At 47.9% G+C, this 23,607-nt stretch overlaps 1 protein-coding gene across 2 annotated transcripts; it reads left to right on the top strand.

Annotated features, from left to right (window-relative positions):
* Positions 1 to 2,321: 2,321 nt before the first annotated feature.
* Positions 2,322 to 23,038, top strand: APOL3 (apolipoprotein L3). Of its 2 annotated transcripts, none has more exons than XM_031005339.3 (4): positions 2,322 to 2,439; positions 13,949 to 14,047; positions 17,776 to 17,902; positions 21,309 to 23,038. In XM_031005339.3, exons 2-4 carry the CDS (start codon positions 14,038 to 14,040, stop codon positions 22,165 to 22,167), a joined length of 996 nt encoding a protein of 331 aa, XP_030861199.2. In that variant the 5' UTR covers positions 2,322 to 2,439; positions 13,949 to 14,037; the 3' UTR covers positions 22,168 to 23,038. The 2 variants fall into 2 exon arrangements, with proteins under 2 accessions (XP_030861199.2, XP_055230516.1); XM_055374541.2 differs by having other exon boundaries at positions 17,773 to 17,902.
* The last annotated feature ends 569 nt before the right edge of the window (positions 23,039 to 23,607 follow it).

Below are 23,607 nucleotides of genomic sequence, written 5' to 3'. Positions count from 1 at the left end.
CTACAACCTAATGAAGTTGTTTAATCACGTTAAACAGCTAATTAAACCTAAATCCAGAGAAGATTTCTCTAAGCTCTTCCCTAAAAGTTATTGGTGGCATGTTGGGGGATACACCCCCTCTCTAATGCAGCAAATACAACACTCATTGCAACTTCTCTTAGCCAAGCAGCGAAACATAGCACAAACATCTTGACCCAAAGCGAAAGGAAGCATTTTAGCAAAATATGTTTCAGTTCCCCAAGCTAAAATCAAGCACATATTAAAAGCCATGCTGAACGTAAATCATCCGGGTCACAGCACTGAGATGTTACCAGGAATTCTGCGTTGCGATGGATCCTTTAACTGAGGAGATTAACAGAGCTGGAGTTCTGGACCAGTAATCTCAGTTCTTCTGAGAGTGAGCAAACAATTGCAGGCTAACTCCAAAATGCAAGCTCAAAGCAAAGTGTATTGAAGCACAGTTAGACACTCTCAGAGGGACAGTGGGCTAATTTCTGTGAACTGAAGTCAGCCCCTCTATATAGAGTTTAAGGTGCTTCTATGCGGTTTGTGGAGAGAAGTTGAAGTTGGGGCTGCGTCTGAGTAAAGGACGATGTCATTTTATTGGCAGTTTATGGTTATATAAACTAAAATTAGGCAATGCATGTTTTTACCCGTAATTTTCACAGAAAAGCCCACTCTGGGGCTTTTGTATAATAAAACCACATTTTATTATAATGATGGTATAATGAACTTGGGGTGACCTGAGGCACAGTTTCATGTTACTGGGCATGTGCCCCTTTAGGGAATTTCCACCTGTGCCCTAGTTTCTCTTTCTTCAGGATGTGCTGGCCACAAACTATACCACCAACTTCATCAGTTAGGGGGGTCTTAGAATGGCTCTGGGGCTGAACTTAGGTGGGCCAGGAGCTGTTGTAGTGACAGGCTTTCTGCTCTCTTTTCTCCTCCCAGCTGCTAATGTCTACTTAACTGCCTGTTGGGAGCTGAAAGGCCAAAGGGATTGTGACCAACTCAGCATTTCACTGGAGGCTATATGATCAAACAGCAAACTGTTTATCATGAATGCAGGATGTGGGTAAACTCACACTGCACCCGCCGCCAGAAGGTTTCCTGAGGGTCATCACTCCCTGGTGCTGGGCTCCTTGAAGTTATCTGTTGGGATATCTAGCACCTATTATTTGAAGGATGCAGTCTTGCAAGCCTGCTGTGAACCAAACGGCTGACTGACAATTACCTGACAATCACCCCCCCACCTTTTTCTCGTCATCTCTTTTACCTAATACTCAGAGAGCTTGAAAAGCTCAGAGCCCTTGTTCACTAGAAGCGAGGAGCCCCCTGACCCCTTCTTCCTAATATACTCTTTTGTCTTTGTCTTTTACTCCCACATCCGCCCCCCGCTTTGTTCAGTCAACCTGGGACTGTGGCCAGTTACAACAGCCTAACAAAAGTGCCACAGGAGTGGAACATGGGGCAGTGGGCTCTGCTGAAGAGGATGCTAGGGGGCTTCTCAGGGGAGGAAATGCTAGATTTGCGTTCTGATAGAGGAGCGTGACTTTTCCAGGTGAAGGTAGCAGGTGCTCCTGGCAGAAGAACCCACATAAGGAAATGTCCAGAAGCCACACAGGTATGGCGTTCGACAAGAGCAGGTCTGGAATGGTAGCTCATGCTGAGGCAGGAGGATCATTTGAGGCCAGAGTTTGAAACCAACCTGGTAAAAATAGTAAGATTTCACCCCTTCAAAATCATTTTTTAAAAGTAGCCAGGCCGAGTGGCTCATGCTTGTAGTCCCAGCTACTCAGGAGGTTCATTTGAACCCTGGAATTTGAGGCTACAGTGAGCTATTATTGTGCCACCGCACTCCAGCCTGGGTGACAGAGCCAGACCCCATCTCAAAAACAAAACAAAACGAAACAACAAAATAACCCCAACAGCAATACAATCAATATGCAATAAGCGTCCACCCAGCATGTGTGATGGACTGTGGTAATGCTGATGGCATGGAGGGAGTGAGGTGGGCATCTGGGGAGTGTGGTGTTAGTGGGGGTGGGGAGTAATCTGAAGGGTCTCATAGTCTTTCAGTGGCAGGTCTTTCTTCCTGAAGACACAGCAAACCCCCAACCCTAAGTATGGGAGGCAGGTGGGTTGGCCAAGAAGGACGTCTGGGGCTTCTCTTGGATCAGCAGGAGGGTGGGACCAAGGGTGCTGCTGGACCAAGGATGTGACTGGACCAAGGGTGGGGCTGAGAAGCATCCTGTTTTGTATGTTTGATCAGGAGCTGCTGCCAAGTTGTGACTTTCACTTTCCCTTTTGGGTTCCAGGGTATATCTCAGAGCCTGGAGAAAGTGTCTGGTTATTATGCAGATGCACGGCTGGAGGTGGGATCCACACAGCTCAGAACAGCTGGATCTTGCTCACACTCTTTCGAGGGAAGCTTCCTTGGTAAGTTAGGGGTGGTCTGACCTTCCCCATCTCCCCATCCTCACAGCAGCTCTATAAGAGAAGGGTCATTCACCTTTTGTAGATGAGCCCAGAGAGGTTAGGTAACTGACCGAGGTCACATCTCGGTCCATGGCAGAGCCTGAATTTGCAGCCAGGTTTTAGTTGGACTTCTCCCTCCCTCTCTCTGGGCCCCCAAACAGTAGAGACAGAGGCAGAATCAGCTCAGCTGGGTTCACAAAGCTTCCCAGGGCTCAGCTCTAGTTCCAGCCTGCGTGAGACATGGCCAGGTGACCCCAGAAGGAAGGCAGATGTTGGAACTGTCCATTCCTTTAGAGCATTTGGAGGAACCAGAGAAGGTGGAGGACAGGAGGTGATCCAGAGCCCGGCCTGTCCTTCTTGTGGCCTGGCCACCCTGAGGCTGGCCCCAGGGTGCTGCTGCTGAGGCCCGATGGGGACAGAGGATTTCCTTTGAGATACAAGGAACCTGGCTGGGCGCAGTGGCTCATGCCTGTAATCCCAGCACTTTGAGAGGCCGAGACGGGTGGATCACTTGAGGTTAGGAGTTTGAGACCTGCCTGGCCAACATGGAGAAACCCCGTCTCTACTAAAAATACAAAAAATTAGCTGGGCATGGTGGCACAAGCCAGTAATCCCAGCTACTTGGGAGGCTGAGGCATGAGAATCACTTGAACCCAGGTGATGAAGGTTGCAGTGAATCGAGATCGCACCAGTCACTCCAGCCTGAGTGCACTCCTGATAGAGTGAGACTCTGTCTCAAAAAAAAGAGAGAGAGACAGAGAAAAGAGATACAAGGAACCCAGAGGTTGTTTCACCCACCCTGACTCTGAGCACCTACTTGAGCCAGGCCCTGTGGGTAAACTGAGGCCGTGGGAGATGAGTGACTCACTGAGGGTCCCATATCAGGAAGTTGAGCAGGTAGATCACAGGATTCCATGTCCCTGACACTCACCTAGTTCCTTTTCAGGCCTCTGGGTGATAGAGAAGAAAGAAGCTGTGCTGTTCCCTAGTGGGAAAGACGGCCCAGACAGGGGCAGTGAGAAGGGCGTGTTGCAGAATGGTGTCTGCCACATGATCCCATCTTGACAATCATGAGATTAAAAGTCAAACTGTGGAAGGGTGAGCATAACTGTGGGAGCGTGAGCTTAGGCCTCTGTGTTTGTAGAAGCAGAAACAAACCTGGAAGATTTTGGATTATTAACATTATACTTTCTTGCTTCAATCTCAGAGTCAGGAGGTCAGGTGTTGACCTTCCCCCTGCCCTCCAAGAGCTGTGTGACACTGGGGAAGTTACTTCCGCTCTCTGAGCCTCAGGGTTTTTCACCTGCCAGAGGGGGTTAGGATGCCCTACCCTGCTGATCCCCAGCAGGCTGCTGACCCCGTCGGGGGTGAGGTGGGAGGCGGGGCAGTGCGAGTCAGAGGAAAGTTGACATTGCAGCCCAGATACCTGCAGGGGCTGCAGGAAAGTGGGGAGAGCTGGAGGCCTGCATGGGCTTCTCAGATCCAGGTGATGCCCAGCAGGTGAGAGGGTGGGCCTGGCTCCTCAGAGCTCAGATGACGGAACATTTGCTGTAAACTCAGGTGCAACTACATTTGACATGCTGGCAACCAAATAAAAGGCAAACCTTGCATATGCCACACACACACTCACAAATTCACACACACACACACACACGCACACTCACACCTGCTATTCAGATTTCACTTCACGGAGCCCTGTGTTTCTCACCTCTGTGTCGTGGCCTCGAAGGGTCTTTGATTCTGTGCAGCTTCTTTTCCTCCTCATTTCTTTAAGGGAGGCATCGCATTCATTAGTCTTTTTTTTTTTGACGGAGTCTTGCTCTGTCGCCCAGGCTGGAGTGCAAGTGGCGCCATCGGCTCACTGCACCCTCCGCCTCCTGGGTTCAAGCGATTCTCCAGCTCACCCTCCTGAGTAGCTGGGACTACAGAGGCGTGCCACCACGCCCGGCTAATTTTTAGTATTTTTAGTAGAGACGGGATTTCACCATGTTAGCCAGGATGTTCTCGATCTCCTGATCTCGTGATCCAATCCCGCCTCTGCCACCCAAAGTGCTGGGATTACAGGCATGAGCCACCGTGCCAGGCGCATTCCTTAGTCTTAATGGGCATAGTGTTAGGGACCCGCCTACTCCCTATGGCAGGAGATTTAGTGATTTCTCCCTTTTTGGTGATAGAAACAACGCTGCATGGCACCCTCTAAAGCCCCTGTCCCTGCACACTTGCCCTCTGCTCCCTGGAGGCTGAGACCCAGGAATGGGTGCTGTGCCATGACGTGGGGGCACTTTGTAAAGTGTGCTGAGTATCGCTGACGATCCTCCAGGACACCAGAGCCTTTCACACTCCATCAACAGTGAAGGGGCTTGTGCCACCTTTACCTCCCTAACAGTGGACATTATCAGTCACTTTAGGTTTGGCTTATCTAATGTTTCAAAAACGTGTGTCTCTGTGATCGCTTGCATATATGGTTCGAAAGTGAGCTTGAGTGCCTTTTCATATGTTTAACGTTAATTTCTATTTCTTCAGATCCTATCTTTTACTCATTTTTAAATTTTATTTATTTATTTATTTATTTATTTATTTATTTATTTATGAGATGGAGTCTGGCTTTGTTGCCCAGGCTGAAGTGCAGTGGCGCAATCTCAGTTCACTGCAACCTCCGGGGTTCAAGCAATTCTCCTGTCTCAGCCTCCCAAGTAGCTGGGACTACAGGCGCGTGCCTCCACACCCGGAGAATTTTGATATTTTTAGTAGAGTCAGAGTTTCACCATATTGGTCAGGCTGGTCTCGAACTCCTGACCTCAGGTGATCCACCCGCCTTGGCCTGCCAAAGTGCTGGGATTACAGGTATGAGCCACCGCACCTGGCTATATTTTTAGAAACTTGATTTCAGTCTTTTCATGTTGATTTGAGCATTTCTTGTGGATTGTGGACAGTTACCTTTGCTTTAAGTATTGCAAACCGTGCTTCCTATTCTTTCATTTTATTCTGGCTCTTGAATGATGTTCTTTCTAATTTTTAATTTGTAAGAGGTAAAACTCTATTCAATTTTCCCTTTAAGGCTTCTGGGAATTGAGTTTTGATTCGAAAGGTCTTCCCAACTCAACATTGTTTTTAACATTTCTTCTAGTATAGTTTTAATTTTTTCTTTCTGGGGTACACTTAGATCCCTTTGGGATTGATTTACTTATTTTTGGAGAAGAATTTGTTTCTTCTTCTTTTAAATGTAGGACCTATTTCATGGGTACCTACTACAGGCAAAGAAGAACAAGACTTTTTTGTGTGTATTCTAAGGCACAACAAGTGCAGGAAGGAAATGACCTCTTTCCCGTAAAAGTCCCTGGCAGTAGTTGGTTGCTGCATAAGAATGTCATGGACCCGGAGGGAGCTGGGCCCAGATGCAGGCCTGGGCCATTGCCGTGGGGGAGGGGAGGCTCGGAAACCATGGCTATGATTCAGAGGTTAGCTGGCTCGCGTGTTTTTAGAAATTTCTTTTTTCTTTCTCCTCGTACAAAAGTAATAAGACTGGGGAGGACACGGGAGAAAATAAATGGAAACTCAGAAACCTGATAGAGCCACCAAAAGTACATGAAATCAGAGTCATGGTCTCATTTGTTCTTCCCCAAAAAGAGATGAGCATCTAGATAGCAAGGAAAAACATTCAGTTCCTCAACTGAAAGTGAAACTGAAGCTGGGCCATGTTGTCCAGAGGCTGGTTGCTTTTAGTCCACACCTCGGGTTTCAGCCAGGCTGTGCCAGGGAGGGCAGAGGGCACCCCGGTCAGTCATAGGGGATGCAGCTGGGAACACAGCAGGGTCCCTGCCGGATGCTCAGAGTTTAACGGGGAGACAGAGGCCCAAAGAGCCACACAGAGGTAGAGCTGCCCCCGGAAAGCAGAGTGCTCAGGGAGCCTGGGGAGGGCTGGGGGACGCTGCAGGGTCCAGGCAGCTTTGGCTGAGCCTCTGAGGATGGGTGACTTGCACATGGTGGGGAAGGTGGAGGAGGCATTCCAAGGGGAGGGAGCAGCCTGAGCAAAGGCCTGAGGCTGGGAATGGGAGTGGGGGTAGTAGATGGGCTCTGGGAGGCAGGGAACCAGGGTGTCAGTGGGTACCTGGACCCAAGGTGACTGTGTGGGCAGGGAGCAGTGAGGAAAGTAGGAGCCTGTGTGCCCAGTTAAGGGGTTGAACTTGACCCTGGCAGGTCATTAAAGATTCCTCAGGAGACCTAGGTATTGTGGCTCAGGGCTGTAATTCCCATGCTGTCGAGGCTAACGCAGGAGGATCCCTCGAACCCAGGAGTTCAGGACAAGCCTGGGCAGCATAGCACGACCCCATCTCTGCAAAAATGAAAATAAAAAGATTGACTGACATAGTGATGCACTTGTAGTTCCTACTACTCAGAAGGTTGAGGCAGGAGGATCGATTGATCCTAGAACGTCAGCACTACAGTGAGTTATGGTGGTGCCACTGCATTCCAGCGTGGGTAACAGAGCAAAAAAAAAAAAATATTGAAAATAAAAATAAAGATTCCTCAGGAGGAGCACAGTGTCTTCACCCCTCTCTCCCTCTCTCTCTGCCTAAGGAGGAGGCCCCACAGCCACTTGCAGGGAGCTGCTTTGCTGAGAGTCTCTGTCCTCTGCATCTGGAGAGCTTGGCTCAGAGCTGAGTCAGGAGGGAGGGCTCCCTGTCTGGGCCTCCTCCAGGAACTAAAGTCCCTTTCCGGGAATTGACCAAACTGCAGGCTTGCCCAGGGAGGACATGCTGTGTCCTAGTTCAGCTCGAGGGGCAGTATCCAGCTTCAACCCTCAGCGGATGCCCCAGACAAGATTCCGAGCCAGGCCAGCAACGCCTAAGGAGGACGAGACCCTGGGTGCAGCTCATCAGAGGTGTCAGGTGTGGTCTGAGGACCCAGCTCTCTCTGCCCTCCTGCTCCTCTGCTCTGTGCTGGCTCCTGGTCCTTATGGCTCATGATGTTGAGACAGCTGCCCTGGCCTAGGGGGTCACACACTGAACAAAGCAGGAAGAAGGGGAAGGGGAGCCCTCCTTCTATCACCCTTATCCCTTACAGCAAGAAGCACCCAGAAACCCCTCAGCACACTCCCCTAGTGCCTCTATTGGCCTCACTGTCACCATGGTTGCATGGGGGCCCCAGACAATAGACACCTGGATGCGAGATCCCTAAGACAGAGGCAGGAAATAGGAAGAGGGAGGTGAGAGGCTTTCGATGAGGGTGCTTCTACACATGACCTTGAGGATGAAAACGCATCAGGGGGTCCCGGGAACCACTGCGTTGTTAACATAAAGTCTGGGAGCAAAGACCAGCAGCTGGAATGGATGTGCCTGGGAGCCAGCTGAAACAGATGCAGCCGAAGCCACAGTAAAGAAGAAAGAGATAGGGGCCTGCTTGGAGCCAACCCCTACCTTTGAGGGGCCTGACAGGGCCACCTCACAGCTGCCTGGGCTTGTTGTTGCCTCCTCACTACAGAAACCATGGAAGTCTCTAGAGTCAATGTTTCCAGCCTGGGGCTGCCAGGTCACTCCTGTAGGTGGTTGAACCAGTTGAGTTCATTCTTCTCAGTGAGGGGGACACAGGTGGAGGTCCATCGGCACCTCCGTAAGGGGTGCGAGAAGGAACCTGTTAGAATATCTGGGCTCTGGCTGGGTGATTGGCAGGAGGGCCTATGAAACGGAGCCCACTCTGGATTGGGTGTTGCAGAAAGTGGGGGGCAAGTCTACCAGTGGGTATCTCAGCAAATCTCATCTAGAGAGAGGGAGGCGAGGAAGAGGTTAGAGTTGACTTGGTATAGAAAAAACAGGCATTCTATTTACCCAGGAGAGGGAGTGTTTGGTATTTTGTGGGTGGAGCAGAGACTCAGTTTCTGTCTATACTTAGACAATATTATGAAGTCTAATTGCTCTGTCTCATTTGCTCACAGTCTCAGAGTCACCCTGTATGTTGTTACTATTCTGTGACATTATTTCTCTCCATAGGAGAATAACACAGCCCTTCTGGGAGTCCACGCCAGCTTCCAAATGTCTGTGGCAGCTCTTCCTTCATTCTCAACACTTATGAACAGGAACATAAATAAATAGAAGGAAAAATATCCATTTACATTAAGATGCTCTTCTTGTTAAAACCAATTAACAATTAAACATTCTCTGTTACGATAAGTCTTTGCATTTCAAGTACCTTGTTTTAGCCTTTTCTGTATACTTTTCTCAAATGTTCTCACTTGAATGTTAGTATCAACACAAGGCCTTTCACAGACTCATCTCGGACCAAGTAAACATGATCATAATAATCACAATTATTACTATTGAATATAAGCGGTATAAACCAAAAGTAAGATTCTAAGCCTCCCCCCCACCCCATTTAAAGGACTTCCTTCTCAGCCAGGGCTCTTAAAATTTAACCTGAAAGACTGGTTCAGGCCGTGAAGGGAAATGGGGGTCAGACATGCTTCATTATGCCTCTCTGGTATTAATATCAACACAGGCTTTCAGTCTAATAAGAAACATTTTACAGCCTGTTTCTCTGTGAAGCCTGCTAGCTGAAAGCTTCATCTGCAGGATAAAACTTTGGTCTCCACAACCTCTTATCGCAACTCAAACATTCCTTCCTATTGATCTCCGGTCTTTAGACAAACTCAACCAATTGTCAACCAGAAAACGTTTCAATTTACCTGTAGCCTGGAAACGCCCACTTTGAGTTGTCCTGCCTTTCTAGACCAAACCGATGTATTTCTCAAGTGTACTTGATTGATGTCTCATGCTCCCTAAGTGTATAAAATCAAGCTACACCCCAACCACCTTGGGCACGTGTCATCAGGACTTCCTGAGGCTGTGTCACAGGCATGTATCCTCAACCTTGGCAAAATAAACTTTCTAAATTAACTGATACCTGTCTCAGATTTTCCGGGTTCACAGCGGTTAGGACTGACCAGTGGGCATCCCTTTGAACACTGCTCTGAACATCTTTGGAAGCGTCCTTGCTTTCTGGGGTAACACATATCACAGTCTGGGGAATTTGGTTCCCCACAAGACGTCTTGGTTCCTTTGGGTGGAAAAGAAGCCCGTATGTTGAGTGGCAAGGTGCCACTGGAAATTATACTGATTCAAGATAGGAGTTCACTCTGACTATGCTGTTAATATTAACAGTTTAACATAAAATGACAACATCCGTACTTTTCTTAGCAGCTTGGTTACCCCAGCCACCGAGGTTTCTCTGAAGCTGACATTTCTCACATCAGGAGGCAGATGTATTTCTCTTTAGCACTTGCTTACACTTCTCCATCAACTTTAAGGTGGTGGCACCACAACCCAAACCATTATTGAGGTTAGCAGTTACTAACTACTATAAAGTAACTTCTGTTTTGTTAAAATTTTTAAAAAATCAATTAATAAGTGTATACAGTTCAGACAAATCATTTAATAAAGAGGGCTCCACTCACTCCCTTCCCAATTAAAAGCAGCTAATTTTGATGTTCAGATTTTCCATTTTTTTTTTTTTCTGAGACAGAATTTCACTCTTGTTGTCCAGGCTGGAGTGCAATGTAGCTATCTTGGCTCACCACAAACTCCACCTCCTGGGTTCAAGCGATTCTCCTGCCTCAGCCTCCTGAGTAGCTGAGATAACAGGCATGCACCACCATGCCCGGGTAATTTTTTCATTTTTTTAGTAGAGACAGAGTTGCTCCATGTTGGTCAGGCTGCTCTCGAACTCCCAACCTCAGGTGATCCACCCACCTCAGCTTCCTAAAGTGCTGGGATTACAGATGTGAGCCAGTGTGCCTGGCCAGCTTTTCTTTAGGGAGTAAATCATTTTCTTTACATAATATTCTTACGCTAGCAGATGAAATAGAGTGAGAGTGCATGCTCTGGAGATTGGACACTTGAGTTTGGCTTCTGGCTGTCACTAGCTAGGGGCTCCAGGTGAATTACTTAACTTCTCCAAGCTTTAGTTTTCCCCTCAGAAATATTAAGATGATAACAGTGCCTACGTAGGATGGTTGTTGTGAGAACTAAACGTGAGTTTATTTAACTTTATTTCTTATGCCCTTAACTGTAGCCAGTATTTCTTGACTCTTCACTTTACAAAATGGCCATATTAATCCTTCCCCTCCTTCCTTCAGTGTTTCACCTCCCACCTTTACCATGGAACATTAATTATACTGACTGGTAACAAGTAGATTTAGTTCTCATATGTAAATGTTCTGTTTTGTTCTAAAAGTTAAAAGTTAACCAAGTGTTTACATTTTGGTGACGTTTTAAATCTTGCTTACTGTTGAGCTGAGTTGTACAATATGGTTGCACATGTTTTGCTGCACGGCTTTAGTTTTTCCTGATGTTTCTAATTGCCTTTGTTTTTCCCCCCTCTTGTACTGTTTGCCTTCATGATTTCCTCAGTTTTTCTCAAACTGTGAATTATATGCAATGTTCTATCGAGTCCCCTTTCCCTACAGAGCCCTTTCCTTCTTATTCCATCCTGGACTGGTTGCTCTCTAGGCCTGCTGCATGCCCAGCTGTGATCCTTGCATTTCCTCCTCCCTGGGTTGATTTTTCTCTTTCACGTCTTTTTCTCTCTTGGTTTTCCTTATCCCCTCTCCATGAGTGTGCACGCGCACACACACACACTCACATTCTTCCTCCTCTCAGCCCCCACAGCTCATTCTCAAGTAACTTTCTTTTCTGTTATTTACTTTTTTTTCTTTTAACGGAGACAGGGTCTTGCTCTGCGACCTCTTGGGCTCAAGAGATTCTCCCCAGTCAGCCTCCAGAGTAGTTGGGACTAGAGGCATGCATCACCACACCTGGTTCATTTTTGTATTCTTTGTAATGATGGGGTGTCACCATGTGGCCCATACTGGTCTAGGACTCCTGGAGTCAAAGAATTCTCCTGCTTACCCTCCCAAAGTATGGGGTTATAGGCATGAGCCACCATGCCCAGACTCAAGTAGCTTTCTATGTAATTATTATGTATGGTAACTTTCTTATTCTATATCTAGCTCTGTTTTTGTTTTTGTTTTTTTCTTTTTCTGTCATCTTTTTAGTAGATTTTCTGGAAAGCTTCCTTGCCTATCTTTTCGAATCTTGTCCTAGAGTTGTTTATTTTCTCAATCACCTTTTAATTCTCAAGAAGTCTTTTTTGTTCCATCATCTTTGTTCCTTTTCAGTACATAATGTTCTCATTTATGAATAAAACATTTGTATGTCCCTGAGGACGTGGGTTTGAGTTTTTAAAAATTATTTTCTATTTTCGCAATCATCCATTTCTTCTGGACTCATTTTTTACTTGTTATCTTGACCTTTTCCCCATTTTTTGTCTTTCTGCTATATCTGATCCTAGATCTATTCATATTAAAGAAGGGGGCAGGTCCACTGGCAGTCTTCCCTGTAGAGTGATGAAATGAGAACTCCTTGGCATCAGGATACAAAGATATTATTTCTGGGGCCTTTAGATGCAGTTATGAAGTCTCTAATTTTTTCCATTGGTGTAGACTCAAGGCTGCTGTGAATCCTGTATGGGTCGTGGGGCTGGTGAACTTCTCCCCTCTCTGAGGCTCTGCTTAGCAGGCAATTCTTGGCTGAATGTGCTCTTGGTGTTGCTGGATTGCAGATCCCTTTACCCCTCTCTATTCAGTTGTCACTTCTTCAGCCAGTTCTGTCTTCCAAATATCTGTTGAAGTCTCTGATCTCCTGTTTTCCTCATTCAAATTTTCATATATATATATTTTTTGAGACAGAGTCCCAGTCTGTCACCAGGGTGGAGTGCAGTGACCCAATCTCGGCTCACTGCAACTTCTGCCTCCTGGGTTCAAGCGATTCTCCTGCCTCAGCCTCCCGGGTAACTGGGATTACAGGCACACGCCACCACGCCCAGCTAATTTGTGTGTGTGTATGTGCATTTTTAGTAGAGACAGGGTTTCACTGTGTTGGCCAGCATGGTCTTGATCTCCTGACCTCGTGATCCACCTGCCTCGGTCTCCCAAATTGCTGGGATTAAGGCGTGAGCCACCACAACTGGTCCATTCAAATTTTCATTGGCAGCAGAGGGTGCACAGGCAGTGTGTGTGTTCTTGAGTCCGTCTGGTTCGGTGGGAACCCAGTCTTTACACCTTAGTAGATTTCTGAGCTTGGGCAAGTTGCTGAACATCTGTTTCAGTTTTCTTATCTGAAAATGGAAATACAAATGGTACCCACTTAATAGGCTCTTGGAAGAGGACTGTGAGTTATTATTTATAACATCTTAGAGCAATTAGTGGTGCAAAGTCGAGTCCACAAATGTTCACCCCTATTTCTCGTTGACTGTTATTATACCTATAAGTGCCTTGACTAACACTGTAGTCAGATCTCGGAAGGGATAGTCAATAAATGTTCTTCTACCTTCTTAGAACAATGCCTAAACATAATCAACATTTGCTTTCTTTTTTCTCATTTCCCAAGGCAAGATCATCACAAGCAGAATGTGAAGAATGTTTCTCTGTGTAAAGATCAGCATTTATTTAGGCTGGTTGTAGTGGCTGATGCCTGCAATCGCAGGACTTTGGAGGGCTCAGGCAGGAGGATTGCTTGAAACCGGGAGTTGGAGACCAGCTCTGGGCAACAAAGCAAGATCCACATTTCTAAAAAAAATTTTGTTTTAATGTGCCTAGCGTGGTGGTATGTACCTGTAGGGACAACTACTTGGGAAGTTGAAGCAGAAGCATCACTTGCAGCCAGGACATACAGGCAGAAGCAAGGGGAACAAAGGGTGTCCAGCACAGCACCAGTGAATTCACCAAGACAGACACTTGGGCATAGAGTGCAAGACACAGATTTGGAATGAGGAGTCATTTACAATAAGCATGTATGCATGAGTCAATATTTTTATATATTTAAGGGAGTAGAGCCCAGTCATTGAAGACATGGGATTTGAATCAGAAGTCCTGGCTCTACCCCTATTGTGAAAACATGGCAAGGTTACTTAACATTTGAGGTTTCTTCTGTTTCAAAATGGGAGCCACAGTTGCACCCATCTCCTGGCCTGTGTGTGATCATCGAATGAGGCACATATGAGGAGCCCTGCAGATCACAGACACTCAGTACACACTGGCTATTATCAATTAGTTATCACACATGTTGCCAGGCCCAGGTCATTGTCAGAACGTTCCCTCCCATCTCTATTTCGGTGTATAGACTCTGTAGTTTCTGTGATTATCAGATGTCCATCCCTTCCTCTGATTATCTTCTCTTCATACCCCTACAGGACAAAAGGACCCTGCCTTGGTGTGAGACTGAGGGCAGAGGGAGCTGGAGCAAGTAGAATTTCTCTAAATACCAGCTGGCTGGGGCCCAGGAGATAAAAAAACACTGGGCTAGGTTGGTCTTGGCATTTGCTGACACGCAAAGGGATTGCAGAGATCCAGCCCCTCCAACCTCCCTCTGTCCACAGGTGGCTCACATTCAGTCCCACAATTTGCTTTCTCCTCCTCAAGGGTTAAGAAAGAAAAAACAAACCCTTCCAGTCTGATCAGTGACTGGAGAGCTCCAAGGAAAGTCTCTCAGTGACCTGGCTGCTGGCACCATGGACTCAGGTAGGCTTGCTTCTTCCTCTTCCCTGGCTGGTTCCTACTTGCACCTAGAATGGAGGGTGGCATTTCCACAACTCAGTGAGCCCCAGAGGAACCCGGATGGTCAAGCAGGCCAATGAGTCTTCCCTGAGCCCCAAAAGAGGCCACATGGAGTCCCCCGACCCAGGGGTCTGTGGGGGCATCTGTGTCCTGACCTCTCCTCAGGGGGGCACGGCCCAGGTGCCCACTTCCTCCCTGCCCTGGCACCTAGCAAACGACTCAAGTGGGGCACCACAACCTTGGGGAAGTGGAAACAGCAGGGTCAGGGAGTAGGGGGAGAGCAGGGGCCAGGAGGTGCGGAGGGCCGAGAGAGGAGGTTGACCAGCAGCCCCGACCTCTGACCTCCCGCTCTGCTCCCAGCTGACCCTGGGGTGTTTCCAGCACAGGCCAGTCCCCTCCCCCCAGCTCTTGCCCTGCACCAGCTCCTCTGCTCTGAGTGGCCATGTGAAAAGAGTGACTCAGCGTCCCACTGAACTGAGCCCCATTCTGGCCTTTGCCACGCCTTCTCTGTGTCACCTGGAACTTCTTACCTCCCCTCGCCTGGAATGCGAGTATAATATTCCATTCCATTCCATTCGAGTCCATTCCATTCCATTCCATTCCATTCCATTCGAGTCCATTCCATTCCATTCCATTCCATTACATTCCATTCGGGTCCATTCCATTCAATTCCATTGGAGTCCATTCCATTCCATTCCATTTGAGTCCATTCCATTGCATTCCATTGCATTCGAGTCCATTCCATTCGAGTCCATTCCGCTGTATTCCATCCCAGTCCTTTCGAGTCCATTCAATTCCATTCCATTCCATTTGAGTCAATTCCATTCCATTCCATTTGAGTCCATTCCATTGCATTCCATTCCATTCAAGTCTCTTCCATTCTATTCCATTCAAGTCCATTCAATTCAATGGGTACCCGGCCCAGCCAGTGCCTGCCACACAGTAGGGCCTCCCTAAGAGTTGGTTCCCATCCCCTTTACCTGCCACTGTTGATTCCAGGTGGAAGCCCCTTTTTGTCCCCCAGGGCGCCTGCCCTGCATGGCCCATCACAAGCACTTGCTTACCAGGGATGACTGCCTCAGGCAGGGCCTCATTCCCATGATCTCAAATACCCCTTGTCAAAGAAAAATCTGAGGTCCAATCGAATTTTGAAGACTTTATTTGAGGAAGAAGCAAGTCATGAAGTGGGAAACATCAAAATGAAAGACATTTCATGTTATGATGGAAAAGTGTCAGAGGCGGGTATTTATAGGGTGAATATGGAAGTGGAATAAGGACATTATTTGATTTGTTGCAGTTGTCAAATTATGTTTTTTGGTTTACCTTGTTGGAAAATTCCTAGTCGTGTACCCATCTGTCAGCTGGCTGCTCATGACTGGCCAAAGTTAAGTTTTGTTTGTGCCTAATGTAAGCACCCATCTGAAACGACTCCAGTTAAGTTTCCCATAGTTGGCAGTTTAAGGGGGGTTACAGCCATTCTGAAGGTCTGTTTGCTTTTGTTTGCCCAGGTGTTCATTTTAAGTTTGCTTTAACACCCTGGTACTCCCACCCCAGCAATAAATACACAGATCTAGTGCTGGAGGTTCCCTCCATCCAACCCTGGTTTCCTTCATCCTTTCAGTGAAGGAGGAAAAAATAAAAGCAAAATACCCCTCACCCAAGTCAGCACTGTGTTCATTTCCCTAAGGCCTGTTTTCTCCCCTCACTGAGTTGCCTTGGCAACCAAGTCACATCTGCTCAGGAGCCACCCTGGACAGCAAACTGGGCTGTGCTGAGTCCTGTCCAAGATGAGGAGAGGGCAGGGAAGATTAGAAGCCGGGACCTACCAGCCAACCCCGGAATCCTTCGGAAGGGCTGGGCTGGGGGGCTCAAGGAAGAAACTCTCTCTCCGAAACAAGATGATCTGTGGTTTAATAACGGGGCCAGCTGGGTTCAGAGGTGACAGTGGGGAGCCATGTCCCCTGAGACCAGCCTGCAGAGGACAGAGGTAACACAGAAGGGCCACAAGGATCAGTGCTGAGGGTCTTGCTCCCCTGCCCGCCTAAAGAACCCCCTCCACTGCCCATCTGAGAGCGCCCATGAGAAGCAGGAGGAATCCTCTGTGCATGGTAGTTTATTCAATGGTGTAGGGTTGAAATATTCTTTTTCAATAAAATGTTTAAAATCCCACAGGTATACTACAGTGGAGAATGCGGAAACCACAGGCATTTTCAAAATATATGGAGTCTTCAAAGTAATGGCAAGGGAACGCTGGCCTTGAGTCAAATCCTGAGCTTCCTGCTTGCTGGGTTGGGTGGTGTCTTTCGCTGTCTGCGTCTCAATTTCTCCTTCTGTGAAATGAGAATGTGGCCTCGCAAGTGTGTCCACGGCAGGAAACAATTTTACCTCATGTCCCAGTGCATACATAAATCCATACTGCTTCCCAGTCCCTTCTCTGCAGTTCCATAATTCCCAAATCCCTGCAAACCACACATTTTTGGGGCAACTCATCTGGGCAGTAATCCTGCTGTGTACTAAGATGCTTTGTACTGATAATATTATGTATCCCATTTAAGGTGAATATTCATTGGTTTCTCTGTTGAAACATTTGTACCTTTGATTACAAGGTTGAAACATTTGTAGCGTTGACCAGTCTGGGAGTGGTCAGTGATACAGCATATGCACCCTGTGTCATATTGACACAGATTGAAAATGCTGCCATCCTAAACACATCTAGATCCCAGGAATTTACATAAGGGTCTATAGATATATATATATATTTCAAGTATCTTACAAAAGAATACTCACTCTTGCTGTGTTCAATACACTCTGATATTTTCAACGCTCTTTTCTTTTTAAAATGCTGCTCTTGACAAAATGAACTATTTTCATAACCCACTGATGGGTCGAAACTCAGATTTTGAAGACACTGGTGTAAAGCGTTTGACAATAGGCACATGGCAGAAGGAAGCGATCACTGGAATATTTCCCGTACATGGGGAGAAAACATGCTGGAAAGCTCACTTTCTGGTGATTCTCAGCTGAAATAAATCGTTTGCTCCACAAAGCACCGTGGCACTTCCCTGGTGAATCACTCTTCTCAGGATGCCTTAGTAAAATGCCACAGGCTGGGTGGCTCCAACAACTGATGTATTTTCTCACAGTTCTGGAGGCAAAATATCCAAGGTGAAGGTGCCAGCAGGGTTGATGTCTGGGGAGGGCTCTGCTCCTGGCTTACAGAGGCTGCCTCAGGGCTGTGTCCTCACATGGCCTTCCCGGTGTGAGGTGTGTGTGTGTGTGTGTGTGTGTGAGAGAGAGAGAGAGAGAAAGAGAGACAGGGAGAGAGGGCTGGAAGGCAAGAGAGACAGCGGGGGCGGGGTGGGGTGAGAGGAGAGAGAGAGAGAGAGATCTTCTGTCTCTTTTTTTCTTTTAACTAGACACCAGTCCTATAGGATTAGGGCCCTACCCTTACGATTCTCTTTAAATTAATGACTTCCTTAAAGGCTCAATCTCCAAATACAGTTACTGGGGTTTAGGGTCTCGGTATATGAATTTGGAGGGCACACAACTCAGTCTATAGCACTGATGCCTCCATCAAAAATACCTTATGTGACAGCTGGTTGAGGAGGATTAACATCGAACCACGTTATTCTCAATGCCATTTAGGCTGTAGCACACTTTCTTCCAATCTTATGCTTTTTGTTTCCAAGTAGGAAAGAAACGCTTTACTGAAGAGGCCACCAAACACTTCCGGGAGAGAGTCAGCCCAGTGCATCTGCAAATCCTGCTGACTAACAATGAAGCCTGGAAGAGATTCGTGCATGTGGCTGAATTGCCCAGGTAACCTCCGTGGGGTTACCTCCATGGGGCGCCCCGGCTATGCCATCCTGATCTCCCCTGGGCTAGTTTTCTCTGGCAGGCACACCTCCTCCAGGCAGCCCCCTCTGCTGGGCTTGAGGATGTCCCTCTCAGTAGTCCAGGAGGAATATTTCCTCCAAATCCTTCGCGGGCAGTGAGTGACCTCACACTGAGGGGAGAGGAAGCCCACAAGGGCAGGGTCAGTTCTGCCATCTACTGGTGATGGGAGCTTTGCAAGCTACTTGACTACTTTCTGCCTTCCTTTCTTCATCCATTGAGCTTTGTTGTGAGAAAAATAAGCTAATGCATGTAAAGTATTTAGCATAATGACTGACACATGGCAGGTGCTCAGTTAATGTTACCTTTTAAAAAGATTGCTGGGGAGAGACCAGGACCAAAAGTGTTTTTCTTTTTCTTTTTTTTTTTTTTTTGAGACAGAGTCTTGCTTGTCCCCCAGGCTGGAGTGCAGTGGCGTGATCTCGGCTCACTGCAACCTCTGCCTCCCAGTTTCATGCCATTCTCCTGCCCCAGCCTCCCAAGTAGCTGGGACTACAGGCTCCGGCCACCGCATCCAGCTAATTTTTTTTGTATTTTTAGTACAGACGGGGTTTCATCGTGTTAGCCAGGATGGTCTTGATCTCCTGACCTCGTGATCCTCCCGCCTCGGCCTCCCAAGGTGCTGGGATTACAGGCATGAACCACTGGGCCCAACCAAGTGTTTTTCTTAGAGATGGACGCCCAGCAGGACTTTCTTTGAAAAAAGCCAGAAAAATCTTGACCTGATCAATGTGTGTTCCTGGAGATGCTGTCTGGGGCCCTTTCCTTCCACCTCTGAGGAACTGCACAAACACAGCAGGATCCTCCTGCTGACCCAGAACACAGAGAGGCTGGAATGGAGTTGGACAGAGCTGGGGGTGGATCTCGGCTCTGTCCCTGCACAGCTCTGGGGCTGTTGTTTTATGTCTTGGAGACTGGGACCTGCCATCTCTCCAATGCTAATAGTAGTTCAATCAGATGGGAGTGTGGTTAAAGCCTCAGAATGAACAGCAGGTCAAAGGTGGGGAACCAAGTAGCATGATGCCATCCAAAGACCCAGAGAGACGTTTCAGGGGCAGAGCCAGGGGTCAGGATGGGGCAGGGGTGGGCCTGGGTTGGAGGAGCAGCAGGAAGGCTCGGGCACCAAGGCTGGGAGTAGGGTGAGAAGAGGGAGGCACTGAGGGCATGAAATGTAACGTGGCCATGGACTTGCAGAGGACCCGTGAGTGGGAGAGGGATATTTCTTCCCTCCCTGATTTGATCCCATCACTGATGGGCATAGTGGGCCATGGGTGACTGTTTCCCGGACAGCATGCCTGGGAACTGGGGCGTTCTGAACTGCCATTTGGGACCCTCTTCTGTTCTACATAGAGTAGAGGAAGTGTTTCTTCGGGCCAGCTTGCAGAGTTGGAACAAGTGTCTGCCGATTGGGTAATTTGAAGGGTTCTCAGGAGACTCACAAGTCCCCAACCAAAGAGAAAAACACTTTCTCTACCATCTTGTCCAAATGCAGGTCTTTTCAGCATTAGTGATGTATAGAGATGATTTTCAAAGTCTCATGAGTCCATAAGAGGTTCTATGAAATTGCACATGGCATTGGCATGCACACAGGTGAAGCTGTCACCTGCTAAGGCATTAGTTTGGCTGGTGACATGTGACAGTGAGACCCTGAAGCTTGGAGGTGCCAGGTCAGGAGGCAGTAAGGTGGCTTGAGAGTTCATGTGCAGCCAGGACTAATAGCCAGGCATTTCACTTTTCAGTCAAAGGGGGCAGTGGCTGGACCCAGTGGCCTTCAGTCAGAAGGTCAAAGGGCATGAGGCATTGGAAGAGAGAATATGCCAGGCAAGGTGATCTCTTCCAGTCTGAGGTTTTATTTGATAGCTTAAGGACTCAGATTTAGTCAAAATGCAATGTCTGAAGGCACCCTTCCTTCTGACACCAGTTGCAGATTTGAAGGTGTTTCTTAAGCCCCCACTCAGGTTTGATAATTCACTACAAAGACTTACGTAACTCACTGATAACTGTTATTGCACGATCGTGGTTTATCACAGGAAAAGAACACAGATGAAAATCAGCCTAAGGAAGAGACACACAGGGCAGAGTCTGGGAGGGTTTCAGGTGTGAAGCTTCATTGTCCTCAGGACGCTGTGTTCTCCTGTGTCAATGTGGGACAAAACACATGGGGTGTTGCCAACCAGGGAAGCTCACCCAGTTAAGGAAAAATTCCTGTGAATCACATCAGATCAGGAAAGAAGCCTTTATTCAGGATTGTTGTTACAGGGGAGGGAGACTGAGCCCAGCTCCCAATATAGTAAAGACAGAGGGGGAGTTACAGCCAACACCAGGGTGAGGAGTGGCAGATGGACCAGTTCTGACTGGAGACACCAGAATAGGGGGTTTCTGCTAAACTGGACTAACAAGCTGCTCAACTAAAGGCAGGTAAGGAGCAGGTGAAGACCGTGATCAGACAGCAAGAATGCTCAGACAGCAAGTGGGGAGGACCCTCCCTAACTGCCTTGGGGGATTCTTGCTGAACTGGGGCAGTACAGGCCCAGCAAGCACGGGATGGGCGTGGAAGGTCAGCGCCTAGAGGAGAAAAGGCTCAGAGCAGCCTGACTGGAGTTTGGCCAAGGAGAAAGTCTTTCTCAACCTATGCCTCAATGTACAGAGCTCTTTCTGGGGCTGGATCACAAGCTGTCCTGATGGCTGACATGGAGTCCCCAGCCCCTCCCTGAGGTCTAACACCCTTAGTTCCCAGTTCCTTTGGAAGGCAGAAAAGATACTTAATAGCCCCAAAACCTATCACCCATCACATTGCTATACTGTGCTGTAGCCAAACCACGAGGGAAACAAAGATGTTCCTACCAGGCAGGACATTCCAGGGCCCCAGAGATCCCTTCCCAGGGCCCGAAGACAAAGGAAAGACCTCTCTTCTAATAAAGTTAATCCTTCACTGTTCTATGATCCTCTGAATGAAGGTCTTTTTTGCTCTGAACCCACTTCTCTTTGTTCATCTACAAAGTTTCCCCTCTCCACACACTATTGGAGGGATGGTGTTGACCTCTCTTGCTTGAGGAGCCATCTTTATCAAATACCTACCACTAAAGAGCATCTGAAGATGACTTTAAGTTTTTTATTCCCATACAGAATAAGTACTGTGGCATATCTATGATATACAAGACATGTTTAACCTTGGAAAAATTATTTTAAATTTTTCCATTTAAAATTTAAAGCTTTATTTCCATTTGACTTATAGTAACAGCTCTGTGATTTATGTAGAACAGATCTTATTGAGCTCATTTTACAGATAAGTAAGCTGCCTTTCTTAATCATATGTCCTTTATTGGTACAGGGATGAGGCAGATGCTCTCTATGAAGCTCTGAAGAAGCTTAGACCATATGCGGCTATTGAGGACAAAGATGTAGAGAAAAAAGACGAGCAGTTTAGGCAATGGTTTTTGAAAGAGTTTCCCCAAGTCAAGAGGAAGATCCAGGAGTCCATAGAAAAGCTTCGTGCCCTTGCAAATGGGATTGAAGAGGTCCACAGAGGCTGCACCATCTCCAATGTGGTGTCCAGCTCCACTGGCGCTGCCTCTGGCATCATGTCCCTCGTTGGTCTTTTTTTGGCACCATTTACAGCAGGGACGAGTCTGGCCCTTACTGCAGCTGGGGTAGGGCTGGGAGCAGCGTCTGCTGTGACTGGGATCACCACCAGCATCGTGGAGCACTCATACACATCGTCAGCAGAAGCTGAAGCCAGCAGGCTGACTGCAACCAGCATTGACCGATTGAAGGTATTTAAGGAAGTTATGCGTGACATCACACCCAACTTACTTTCCCTTCTTAATAATTATTACGAAGCCACACAAACCATTGGGAGTGAAATCCGTGCCATCAGGCAAGCCAGAGCCAGTGCCCGACTCCCTGTGACCACCTGGCAAATCTCAGCTGGAAGTGGTGGTCAGGCGGAGAGAACGATTGCAGGCACCACCCGGGCAGTGAGCAGCGGAGCCCGGATCCTGAGCGCGACCACTTCAGGCATCTTCCTTGCACTGGATGTGGTCAACCTTGCATACGAGTCAAAGCACTTGCATGAGGGGGCAAAGTCTGCATCTGCTGAGGAGCTGAGGCGGCAGGCTCAGGAGCTGGAGGAGAATCTAATGGAGCTCACTCAGATCTATCGGCGTCTGAATCCATGCCACACCCAGTGACCCCAGACCAGTGCGGCCAGCAGGGGAGGTGAGCCATACACAGGCCACGACAAAATGAAGACATTTTATTCGGGGGATAAAGAGGGCAAGGTAAAGTTTATGGAGCTAAGTGTTAGTGACTTTGGCATTTCTGTAGCTGAGCACAGCAGGGGAGGGGTTAATGCAGATGGCAAGTGCACCAAGGAGAAGGCAGGAACGCTGGAGCCTGGAATAAGGGAGGAGAGGGGACTGGAGAGTGTGGGGAATAGGAAGAAGAAGTTTCCTTTAGACTAACGAATATATTGGGGGGAGGAATAGAGGGGAGGTGTGCAGGAACCAGCAATGAGAAGGCCAGGAAAAGAAAGAGCTGAAAATGCAGAAAGCCGAAGAGTTAGAACTTTTGGATACAGCAGAAGAAACAGCGGCTCCACTAGCGACCTGCCCCCGGTTTGATGTCCTTCCAAGAATGAAGTCTTTCCCTGGTGATGGTCCCCTGCCCTGTCTTTCCAGCATCCACTCTGTCTTGTCCTCCTGGAAGTGTATCTCAGTCAGCCAGTGGCTTCTTGATGATGGCGGTGGTGGTGGTGGTTGTAGTGTGATGGATCCCCTTTAGTTTATTTAGGGGTATATGTCCCCTGCTTGAACCCTGAAGGCCAGGTAATGAGCCACGGCCATTGTCCCCAGCTGAGGACCAGGTGTCTCTAAAAACCCAAACATCCTGGAGAGTATGCGAGAACCTACCAAGAAAAACAGTCTCATTACTCATATACAGTAGGCAAAGAGACAGAAAATTAACTGAAAAGCAGTTTAGAGACTGGGAGAGGCCGGATCTCTAGAGCCATCCTGCTGAGTGCCTTGTGTGTAAGTCCTAATAAACTCACCTACTCACCAAGCTGGACTTATTTGAGTCATTCCTTGGTCTCCTGGCTCCTTTCTCGCTTTGGGAGCAAGTTCCTGTCTGAAGTTTTTGTCTGAACAGTGGTAAAGGTGATGGTGATGATGTCAGCAGACAGCAGGAGGACTTGACAAATGTCAGCCCTGCTTGGGGCCAGGGTACACTGAGGGAACGATGACATTCCAATGAAACTCCAAATTCTGTATTGGAAAAGTCATTGATTTGTGAAGAAAAATAAAAGGAGGCTGGGCACGGTGGCTCAGGCCTGTAATCCTGGCACTTTGGGAGGCCGAGGTGGGTGGATCACCTGAGGTCAGTAGTTGGAGACCAGCCAGGACAACACAGTGAAACCCCTTCTCTACTAAAAATACAAAAATTAGCTGGGCATGGTGGTGGGTGCCCGTAATCTTAGCTACTAAGGAGGCTGAGGCAGGCGGATTGCTTGAACTCAAGAGGCGGAGGTTGCAGTGAGCCGAGATGGCGCCACTGCACTCCAGTCTGGGAGACAGAGCGAGACTCCATCCCCCGCCTCCCCCCCTACAAAAAAAAAAAAACAAGGAAGAGAA

The sequence above is a fragment of the Gorilla gorilla genome, chromosome 23, assembly GCF_029281585.2.
Source record: "Gorilla gorilla gorilla isolate KB3781 chromosome 23, NHGRI_mGorGor1-v2.1_pri, whole genome shotgun sequence".
In the NCBI taxonomy this organism is placed as follows: domain Eukaryota; kingdom Metazoa; phylum Chordata; class Mammalia; order Primates; family Hominidae; genus Gorilla; species Gorilla gorilla.
This window is presented reverse-complemented; position numbering and strand designations above follow the sequence as displayed.

Coding starts and splice junctions, on each gene's coding strand:
- APOL3 (XM_055374541.2), top strand. Junction 17,903..21,308: donor CATGTGGCTGAATTGCCCAG/GTAACCTCCGTG, acceptor TTATTGGTACAG/GGATGAGGCAGATGCTCTCT.